Source organism: Rutidosis leptorrhynchoides, chromosome 2 (assembly GCF_046630445.1).
Source record: "Rutidosis leptorrhynchoides isolate AG116_Rl617_1_P2 chromosome 2, CSIRO_AGI_Rlap_v1, whole genome shotgun sequence".
In the NCBI taxonomy this organism is placed as follows: Eukaryota; Viridiplantae; Streptophyta; class Magnoliopsida; order Asterales; family Asteraceae; genus Rutidosis; species Rutidosis leptorrhynchoides.
Window position 1 is genome coordinate 366800316 of NC_092334.1, and position 11898 is coordinate 366812213.

The following is an 11898-nucleotide window of genomic DNA, read 5'->3' on the forward strand; positions in this document are numbered from 1 at the left end:
AATCGATCTCCGCTCGGGTTATCATCAACTAAGGGTTAAGGGGGAAGATGTCTCCAAAACCGCTTTTCGTACTCGTTATGGTAGTTATGAGTTTCTTGTAATACCATTCGGATTAACTAATGCACCGACGGTGTTCATGGACCTTATGAACCGCGTGTGCAAACCGTATCTCGACAAATTCGTCATCGTGTTCATAAATGATATTTTAATCTACTCAAAAAGCTAATAAGAACACGAACAACACCTCCGACTCGTGCTTGAACTTTTGAGACAAGAACGACTCTATGCCAAATTCTACAAGTGTGAATTTTGGTTGAAGGAAGTTCAAATTTCTTGGTCATGTTGTAAGCTATCAAGGTATTAAGGTCGATCCCGCAAAAATCAAACCTATTAGTAAATGGGAAACCCCTACTACTCCTACTCAAATTCGTCAATTCTTAGGCCTCACCTGGTATTATCGTAGGTTTATCGAATATTTCTCTTTGGTTGCACGTCCTCTAACCGCGTTAACTCACAAGGGCAAGAAATTCGTTTGGGCAACCGAACAAGAGTCCGCATTTCAAATCTTGAAGAAAAAGTTAACCACCGCTCCTACCTTGTCTCTTCCCGAAGGCAATGATGATTTTGTTGTATATTGCGATGCCTCGAAACATGATTTTTGGGTGTGTATTGATGCAACAAAAGAAATTTATTGCTTATGCCTCTCGATAATCAAAAATTCACGAACGGAACTACACGACACATGATCTCGAGCTTGGAGCTGTTGTCTTTGCACTCAAAATGTGGAGACACTATCTTTACGGGACCAAAAGTACCATCTTCACCGACCACAAAATCCTCCAACACATCTTCAATCAAAAACAACTAAACATGAGACAATGACGGTGGATCGAAACATTGAACGATTACGATTGTGAACTTCGTTACCACCCCGGGAAGGCAAATGAAGTAGCCGATGCCTTGAGCCAAAAGGAAAGAATGATGCCTCTTCGTATCCGAGCCTTAAACATCACCATCCACACCAATCTCAATAGCCAAATCCGAGTAGCCCAAGATGAGGCTTTCAAAGATGAAAATATTTCACACGAACACTTGAACGTTCTCGTCTCTCGATTCGAAGTTAAGGAGACCGGACTCCGATATTTCACCGGAAGAATTAGGTGCCTAGTTATGGGGATTTACGAAGCCTTATTCTAGATGAAGCCCATAAGTTAAGGTATTCGATTCATCCCGGTGCCGGTAAGATGTACCACGATCTCAAAGAACAATATTGGTGGTCGAACATTAAAAGGGACGTTGCTACTTATGTGGGAAAGTGTTTAACATGCTCCAAAGTCAAAGCCGAACATCAAAGGCCGTCCAGGTTACTTCAACAACTCAAAATCCCGCAATGAAAGTGGGAAAAAATAACGATGGACTTTATCACAAAACTACCTAGAACGGCGGGCGGTTATGATACCATTGGGTTATTATTGACCGTCTCACCAAATTCGCCCACTTCCTAGCCATAAAAGCAACCGACAAAATGGACAAACTTGCACAACTTTACATAAAAGAGATTTTATCTCGGCATGGTGTACCCCTATCGATTATTTCCGACCGAGATGCCTGTTTCGCTTCTAGATTTTGGGGTGCCTTACAAGAGGCTTTGGGGACACGTTTAGACATGAGCACCGCATAACATCCGCAAACCGACGGACAAAGCGAACGCACGATTCAAACCTTGAAAGATATGTTACGAGCTTGCGTTATCGATTTCGAAAAAGCTTGGGAAAATCATTTTCCGCTAGCCGAATTCTCTTACAACAATAGTTATGACGCGAGTATTAACGCCGCACCTTTCGAAGCGTTATATGGACGCAAATGTCGCTCTCCTATTTGTTGGGCCGAAGTAGGTGACAAGAAAATCATCGGACCCGAACTCATTCATGAAACAACCGAGAAGATCGTTCAAATCCGAGATAGGCTCAGGACGGTCCGTAGTCGTCAAAAGAGCTATGCCGACATTAGATGAAAAGATCTCGAGTTCCAAGTGGGTGATCGTGTAATGTTAAAAGTCGCACCTTGGAAAGGTGTAATCCGTTTCTGGAAACGTGGAAAACTAAATCCGCGTTACATTGGTCCTTTTGAAATCTTGGAGCGTATTGGACCCGTTGCTTACCGTTTAGATCTTCCGACTCAACTGAGATCCGTTCATCCTACTTTCCATGTATCAAACTTGAAGAAGTGCCTTGCCGAGCCCATACTCGTTATCCCTCTCGAGGAGCTTACCATTGATGACAAACTTCATTTCGTGGAAGAACCGGTTGAAATTGTGGACCACTCCGTCAAGACGCTAAAACAAAGTAAAATCCCGATTGTCAAAATCCGTTGGAATGCCAAAAGAGGACCCGAGTTTACTTGGGAAATACAAGATCAAATGCAAAGAAAGTATCCTCACTTATTCGTAGAGTTGGCAACGCAATATCCCGAGAAGGAAGCAACACCTACTACATCTACCTAAATTTTGGGACGAAATTTCTTTAAGGAGTAGGTAATGTAACAACCCGCCTTTTTCCGTTTACTTTCCGTTTAATTATTTTAAAGGCCGTTATTTAATTATAACATCTCTCATTTACTCTACGTATTTAAGGTAATTCGTTTGGTTAATTCACGCACCCGCTTTTAAACTTGAGGAACTAATGTTGCCAAGTGACCAAAGTCTTGACTATTTCAAAGGGTCAACCTCCATCTTCCTTCACTCATTCACCTCCCATCTTTCTTTACTACTTCCACTTTTTACTCTCAACTCCCAAATCAAAGATTCATCATCCATTATAGATCTAGCAAGCTTGCATCAAAACAAATTACATATTTGGAATCCTTGCAATCCTCTTCAATTCCATACCAACTTCATTTCTTTTGGGTAACTTTCTAAAAACTCTAGATTCCACATTCCTAATGTTTTTGACTTATAAAAGTGTTAGTTAGTGTCTATGGCTCGAGTCTAACATGAATATATGATTTGTTTGCTCGTTCTTAACATTTTGTGTATATAGCTTGAACTTGAAAAGTGACTAGTTTGATCTTGAGATTTAGTTGTTTAAATGTTGTTAGATGTTACAAGTTCATGTATTAAATGTGTTACTAGCATCACTAGCTACATTTTGATGTGTAGGTTGACTTGGAAAACTCCAATAACATGATTGATAAATTTAAGATTTTTGGTTTAGGTTTGGTAGCCTTAAATGTGAATTTTTGATGCATTAAATGCTTTTCAATGTTGTTTGTAAGTGTTTAGTAGCATTGTATGCATAATTACCTATGAAACGGCATATTATATGTGTGTGTTAAGTTTCCGAATCATTAATTGCATTTATGAACTTGAAACATTAAATGGTGGGCATTAAATGATCATTCGACGAGATTTTGGTTATCGTAAATGTTGGTTTTGGTTGATGAAATGTGTTTAGTTGTATTCCTCATTAAATTACCTTTCCAACGATATGAGATACGTGTTTTGAATGTTTACGGTTCGTTATTTGTGAATTGGTGAATTTTAGTTCGAGACTTAAACATTTGAAACAGCGCAGGAATCAGCTCACGCCCATTGGCGCGGCGCGGCCATCAATTGACGCAGCGCGGCGTTTGCCGCGTTTGGGGGCTGTTCAATTTTCCTCTTTCACGTTAAATTCTAACTATGCTACGCACCTCCGATTAACATGTAACTTGTTTTAACATGCTCATATATGATTAATTAGCTCAGAAAAATTGTCCGAGACCCGACCCGAATGTGTTGACTTTCTCGTTGACTTTGACTTGACCAAAGTTGACTTTTATTCAAACTTAACCAATACTTTGTTTAATCATTATAACCTTTCCCTTATACTTGATTCATGTATGAAACTTGACAACTTGATTCACATGCTATATAATCTAGTCGTAACGAGCCATAGGACTAATTGAACAACTTTGACCGACTGTATTTTACTGTTATTGATACGACCTACTTGTTTAGGTCAAGACTAGCATTCGTTCTTGCACACGTTACTTTGTGAAGTACCTTTATACTCGTGGACTCAAGGTGAAATCATAGTCCCATCTTTTCAACAACTTTTATTCGTTAAATCATGGGATGAGGAACATACACGTTTTATACTTTTGTACTCTGAACACAAGTACGGAAACAAACATTCATGGTGAATGAGATATCGCATCTCAAAGTTGTTAGTTTAAGTGCAAAGTAAGAAATTAAAAGATTTTGTAAATCCTTTTCAAATTCTAAAAGATTTGATTTATCAACTAAGGATTTTGTAAATATATTTTGTGTGATATTTTGTAAATCCTTTTCAAATCCTAAAAGATTTGATTTATCAATCAAGGATTTTGTAAATATATTTTGTGTGATTTTGTAAAATCTTTTCTTACCTTTTGAGATCTTGTTTGCACGATAAATATCAAAGTTTGGTATTGAGAAAAGAATTATCAACTAACACAAACAAAAACCATAACCCTCTTACATTTGTTTTCTAGCTTCTTCTTCTACAACTTCGGTCACCCCGCTTCCGGTCTCTTTTTCAGGCAAGTGCTCTCGTCAGGCAGTACACGCTGCTTCGAACCGGTGTACCCTGGGAACAGACGTCGAATCTGTCTAAGGGAATTGTGTCAAACACAAGCCCGGTTCAACCCTTCAATTAGGTTGAATCGTTTTACGCTTATGTTTATCCTTACATATTGCATATCTATATTCATGTTTTCTATTAGTAATTACGTTAGTACATAGCATGTTTGTATGTTACTTGTAATTTTCAGTTTCGTATGTATATTTTCTTACAATGTTGTGATTGAAGATGAACCAAATGCGTGTGATGCTAGTGAAGATAGTGAACATAGTGATGATTATGATGATAGTGAAGACAGTGATTGGGTTTGTGACGAGGATAATCCTATATTAGATGTTGAAGTGAATATGAAGAACTTCTATTATCTTCTTTTCTAATTCACCTTCTTCTGTTAATATCTTTTTCTTTTTTTTTTCTTTTTTTTTTCTTTTCAACAACTCTTTGTCAAAAAAACTCACGAACAACCAATACCCGAATTTTTTTCTAGTCACCTTAATTCTATAAAATCATCACGAGAATTATTTCATTAAACATTAAACTTGTGTACGAATCTCAACAATTATAAAATCTCAATAAATAAATATGTTATTTAACATTCATCAAACATTGGCTTTGTATCATTCAATAAAAATAAATGTTCTTAATTTATCATTCATCAACATGATGTTATTTATAGAATTATAAATGTCATATTTATTCAATAAAGTACAAGTCTCATTCTTCAAGTATTGGCTCTGTGTTGGGAAGTTATCCCACATCGGTCATGGACAAAAACAAATGTATGCATATAAGACTAAGGGGAAGTCCCTCTATCACCAATTGATTTTAGAAAAGGATGGACTCTTGGACTTATATGTTGTACATGTTGTTGGAATGTTACGAATTATTAATTCTGTCATGGTATCAGAGCTTAGGTGGACGGTTTGTTCTATAACGAGCCCGAGTCAGGCCCCATGTGTGTGCCGCCGTCGCTACAAAGAGATTGAGTCAGGCCTTCTTCTTGTCGCCATCTCTACAACCGTTCCACGCCTCGATGTGAGGGGGCGTGTTGGGAAGTTATCCTACATCGGTCATGGACAAAAACAAATGTATGCATATAAGACTAAGGGGAAGTCCCTCTATCACCAATTGATTTTAGAAAATGATGGACTCTTGAACTTATATGTTGTACATGTTGTTGGAATGTTACGAGTTATTAATTCTGTCATTATTAGAGGTATAAACGTATTAGTTAGGGACCAAGTTAAAAGTATGTATACTTGAAGAACAAGTTATGCTTAGGGAACAAGTTATGAGAAAATATTGTATAGATTTAGTTTCCATATATTGTATTCTAGCTTATTGTACAAGTCTTGTATGTATTATAAATATCAATGAAATCATCCTCACAATGTGTGGAGAATTATTTTCTAATATAGTATCAGCCTAATCGATCCTCTCATTCACTCATTCAACCGATCAATCGTATTACTGCAATTTTTTTGTCTTCTGTTTCTTTCTCTTTTGTCTATTTTTCTCGCCGATCATTCTACATCCCACATATGCTACCTACCATTAATCTATTTACATGTGTCCATGTTGATTACTATATATACTCACTTGCGGACATCATATTGATTACATAATTTACATCATCGATCTATGTCTCTTTTGTGTATTCTTTTTTTTTTTTGGCGATTAAACATTAAACCTTTTCTTAATATCGCAATGGTTGTCAATTCTCCACCCGATCATTGTGTACTTATAATCATGATCGTAAACTTAATACTTTTGTCGAGCAAGTTTTTATCTAGAGATCGAGTCAGACCCTATGTGTGTGCCGCCATCTCTACAGCGAGTACGAGTCAGGCCCCCGTGTGTGTGCCGCCGTCGCTACATCAAGACCGAGTCAGGCTATCTCTGTGCCGCCGTCTCTTGACAACGCCGACACATCTAACTTCTTATTCTTCAAACTTTCTTAAATTTCTTTTCTAAAAAAAAAAAAAACATCTTCTCTATTCTATTTTTTGTCGTGCTCAGTTTTGTGTAAAAAAAAATAAACGTATTAGTTAGGATAACCTTGGAAGAAGCACTGTCTGACATGCTCAGTTTGCACACCACTCGTGAAGTTAGGACAACCTTAAAAGAAGTATTACAAGAGCTTGCATTGTCCGTTGGTCAAGTCTTTCTGCACCAAGCTTGAGTTGGTTTCTCACCTCTTCGCTTGAGAGAAGGGGGGGGGGGGGTATTAGAGGTATAAACGTATTAGTTAGGGACCAAGTTAAAAGTATGTATACTTGGAGAACAAGTTATGCTTAGGGAACAAGTTATGAGAAAATATTGTATAGATTTAGTTTCCATATATTGTATTCTAGCTTATTGTACAAGTCTTGTATGTATTATAAATATCAATGAAATCATCCTCACAATGTGTGGAGAATTATTTTCTAATACTCTGTATCTTTCTTACAACAATAACAACAACAACAAAACCCAATACCACATAAGTGGTGTATGGGGGATGTGAGATGTAGACAATCCTTCCCCTATCCGAGAATAAAGTCAAGTCATTTCTCCACCTAGAGTGAAAACACTCTCAAAAGTAGAGAAAATCATCCCTCTCTCTATTCGACGGATAGAGAGATTGCTTCCGAGTGGACCTCCGGCCAATAAGTAGGAAAAAGTTTTTTAAAAAATAAAATAAAATTGAGACGCCATGAAAATGGTAAAATCAAATTTTTATGGGTTTTAAATCCTGCCTGAAATTTAATTTAGGCTCTAAGAGTCAGTCAAGTCGCCAATAAATCGACGTTTGCTGTATCTTTCTTGTTTAAACAAAATAAACATGGCTTTGTAATGCTATTTGTAGCCATCGTAGCAAGTCTAAGGTGTTGTTTGTTTTCTCTATTGAAGACTTTATTTTAGCTTATGTCTGCGGACGGGCAGACATTTTAATTTCAGATAGTTTGTTTTTTCGAAGACAAAAGACATTTTAAGACCTTTTTATGTCTTTCAAATAGAAGCTTTAAACCACTTCTTCCAGCCACCTCTACCCTACCCTTTCACATCTTCCAGCCACCACCAACAGCAACTCCATCACCACCAACTGAACTAACACTTCTGATGGGACTTCAACCTCCGGCCTTTCTACAACCTCCGACTGCACTACCCGTAAGGCATATTGCTTTCGCTTGTAAGACAAAAAAATTCTTCAACCTTCGTTAAATGCCATTTAACAAAGCATGGATTTTAGTTAGATAAACGATGATGTACCTTTAATTTTGATAAATGCTTTTTGAAGTTTTAAGTTATCAATAATAACAGAGCATGGATATGGATGTAAATTTAGGGAGATTTCAGTTTTAATTAGAAACAAGCGTGGATGTAAATTTAGGGAGATTTAAGTTTCAATTTTGATTTTAATTAGATTAGATAAATATTAGATATATATTTAGATATATACCGTAAATAAAATTACGCTTGTTATATATATTCAAAACCAACTCTGTTGTGATATTTTGTGAATTTATTAATTTTATGAATGAATAAATTAATTATACTAATACTAATACTAATGTTTCGATACAACTTTTCTTACTGTTTCTTACTGTTTTTTAATTCAACAAATTGTATTTTTTATATAAAAAGTGAAAATTACAATAATTTAGTATTGTAATCATATTTAGCAGACATAAAAACAAACAGTCATCAATGTTTAGTTTACAGACCTTCAGACCACATCTTCTCTACAGACGTGGTTCGCAGATCTTCAGACAAAAACATCTTAAAAAATAAACAGCATCTAAAAATCCATTGCAAATTTTCAGGTACAATTGACCACTCAGGTTGTAAGTATTGAACCGATGAGTGCATTTGTAAAGGCCCATGGATCACAAGCTTGTTGTTCGCAGACAATGTAGGCCTCTTATTTATTGAATCTAAAATAGACCACCAAGTGACCAAGATATATACTGTTTGTTTTTTATTTGTCCTATTTGAAGAAGGGTCATGTTCAATGGCACGGGATGCATAACCCATTAACCTCTTCATATGTCGTACTCCTAGAGTCCTAGACGGCTCTCTACGGTCAATGAACGGGACAACGCAAATCAAAGATCATCGCGTTCGTCTTGGATGTCGACCCTATATGGCTTCTTCTTCTTCTCCTCCTCCTCCTCCTCCTCCTCCTCCTCCTCCTCCTCCTCTTACTAGATTTCGAGTTCCCTTGAAAAACAGACCGTGTAATTAGTCAGTAGTGCTTTATTAATGGATTCACTTTCTTTCAAAAAGTATCCGTTGTGTCGGCGTAAACTGGGTCGTTATGGTTCTAAGTTTGCTGATACTATTCATCATTGTAAACTCGGCGGGTATATAACGTGTATCCTGAAAACAAACAATGACAAGCATCAAATAAATAGGAAAAAAAAAAATCAGAGCACCACACACCACGCACAATGAGTGTTTCCTGTTGTGTAGTGCGTGCGTGATGCTTGTTTCCGAGTGACGTGTTAACGACCTAAAAACGAGTTTCTCGATTTTTTTCACTAAGTCTAAACATCATCAACAAAATTTAAACAACCACAATTAATATATAGTACATATACGCATGCAAGCGATTCAAAAATCAAAATAACTCAAACACACATCAAATGTTCAATGAAATGTATCCAAGAATTAATGAATTAAACGAACGGAATCTTGATTTTACCTGATTGTTTGACATTGTGGAAGATGTGACAATGTCAGTTTCTTGATCAACAACTCTATAAAGGTCGGACTGACGGATTCTTTCACAAAAGGACAAACCGAGGGTTTTTGGAGCGTTCGTGCGTAGTATAATATGTAAACGAGCTTCTAGATCAAAGTTATTACGAATCGAGTAAGGAACGAGCATAAAAAATGAAGAATCACTCGAAATTTTGCAAATCGCACGTTTGGTGCGTGTCTGCGTATTTTTGTTGCGTTGTTCGTTCAAAAAGAGACTTGACCCTCATTTAATTAGATCAACACGCATCGTGCATAGTACTTTAATTTTGGTGTATCAACACACACCCCACAAAACGACCAACACGTATCATACCGTGTGTATTAATTACGAAAATTCTGAAGCAGGGTTTTACCACTTACTTGGACAACAAACCAAAAATCATCCCTATTTCTAAAACCCTCGTCTTCCCCAATTTTCATTCATTCTCACAATTACAAAAAATGGGCAGCAATCAAGCAGCAGTTTCCTTCTTAACTAATATCGCACGCGCTGCCATAGGTCTCGGCGCGTCTGCCACCATTCTCAACTCCTCTCTCTACACCGTCGACGGCGGTCAACGCGCCGTCTTATTTGACCGTTTTCGCGGTATAATTGACGATACAATCGCTGAAGGTACTCATTTCTTAATCCCATGGCTTCAAAAACCCTTCATATTTGATATCCGTACACGGCCCCACACATTTAGCTCAATTTCTGGTACTAAAGATTTACAAATGGTTAACCTAACCCTACGTGTGCTATCCCGCCCTGAGGTCACCAAATTGCCCTCAATTTTCAAAACCCTAGGTCTTGAATACGACGATAAGGTCCTTCCGTCTATTGGAAACGAAGTATTGAAAGCTGTTGTTGCTCAATTTAACGCTGATCAGCTTTTAACTGAGCGTCCACGTGTTTCGGCTTTGGTTCGCGATAGTTTGATTCGTAGGGCTAAGGATTTCAACATTGTGTTAGATGATGTTGCAATTACGCATTTGTCGTATGGTGCTGAGTTTTCGAAGGCGGTTGAACAGAAGCAGGTGGCTCAACAGGAGGCTGAGAGGTCTAAGTTTGTAGTTGCGAAAGCGGAGCAGGAACGTAGGGCGGCGATTATTAGGGCTGAAGGAGAGAGTGAGTCTGCTAAGTTGATTTCTGATGCGACTCAAGCAGCTGGTAATGGGTTGATTGAGCTTAGGAGGATTGAAGCTTCGAGGGAGATTTCGTCTACTTTGGCTAGAAGTGGGAATGTTATGTATCTACCGAACAGCGGTAGTCAGATGCTCCTAGGGATTAATCCGTCTCGCTAAATGGTAATGTTTACTTTTGTGCAAGTGTGTTGGGAATCAATGCATTTAAGATAAGATGTTAATGTTAGCAAATAAATTCTTGTGTTTTGGTACTGCATGTTTCTTACAACTGTTGTGGGATCATCTATTTGGTACAATATAAGGCTTTTGATTGAGAATTGGTACCATTAGGATAACCCGAATACGTGACTTTAGACTAGTTATATGCAAGATATAGTACATCATTATACTTGATTTTTCACCTACTTCAACGGACCCTTAAATAGTACTCCGTAGTTTAGTTACTTGCGTAGCTAAGCAACAAAGCAATGCATAACACTGTAAGATAAGGTTAGCTTTGCTGATGCACCCACACTATTATGTGGGAAATGACATTATTTTTCTCGCATACTAATAATATATTTAAATTGGGAAGCTTATTTGCATTTTTAGTTTTCTTTATGTATTCATTTGACATTTACATCTTGCAATTAGAATTGTTTTGACCCTGGTGGTTAACGTATTAAAATGCTTAAACAAAACCTGTACTCATTTATAATGGTGTAGAAAGCTACTTATCCCCTGCACTTGTGTTCTAGTGTGCAGGACTTGGTGTTTTACAAGCCTGTGTGGATGGCTGCAATTCCTTCTTCATTTTTTCGTTGGCAAATTTTATACCTGTTTTTATAATGATTTAGAAGTTGGGACAAAAAATATATCCCTTTTGTATGATTTTGAGAATGGAAATTGGGGTGTTGTTGGTGATGGACAATTGATGCAATATGCTGATTTTGCTTTCACATATTTATTTAAGAATATGGAATCGGTGGTGTTTGCTGGTGAATGGCATTGATAACTGAACATCACAAGTTAATTCGTGTGTTTCTTTGAATTTATAGTTTTATCCGATGTACGAAAATCTAGCAAGACCGTCACTCCGAGCAGATTGCATTTAAGTCTTTGTGTATCAAGCATTATTTCATTGCTCATGAGTCCATGTCGACGTACTTTCCTTCCAGTTACTGATATTCAGATATGTCGCGCACATCTGAGTAAAGTACTCCCTTTATTATTAGGTAGCTTGAACATGAAAATTTTTATCCACTTACGTATAACTTCATTTTCTTAATAAATGAAAGTATTCCTAAAAGAAAAAACCCTGATGAGAATCCCATTGTCGAACAGGAGAAAATAAACGAGCCAATTATATTAGTAACTGGTTTATAAATAAGAACATTATTGATGAATCCTTTTTGCAAAGAGAAGGATGTCTAATACTTAAGCTACC

At 37.1% G+C, this 11898-nt stretch overlaps 1 protein-coding gene across 2 annotated transcripts; it reads left to right on the forward strand.

The window, feature by feature from the left end:
• Window positions 1–9788: 9788 nt before the first annotated feature.
• Window positions 9789–11538, forward strand: LOC139892035 (prohibitin-3, mitochondrial-like). 2 transcript variants are annotated; one of them, XM_071875068.1, is made up of 2 exons: window positions 9789–10634; window positions 11217–11538. In XM_071875068.1, exon 1 carries the CDS (start codon window positions 9789–9791, stop codon window positions 10629–10631), a length of 843 nt encoding a protein of 280 aa, XP_071731169.1. In that variant the 3' UTR covers window positions 10632–10634; window positions 11217–11538. The 2 variants fall into 2 exon arrangements, with proteins under 2 accessions (XP_071731169.1, XP_071731168.1); XM_071875067.1 differs by having other exon boundaries at window positions 11210–11537.
• The last annotated feature ends 360 nt before the right edge of the window (window positions 11539–11898 follow it).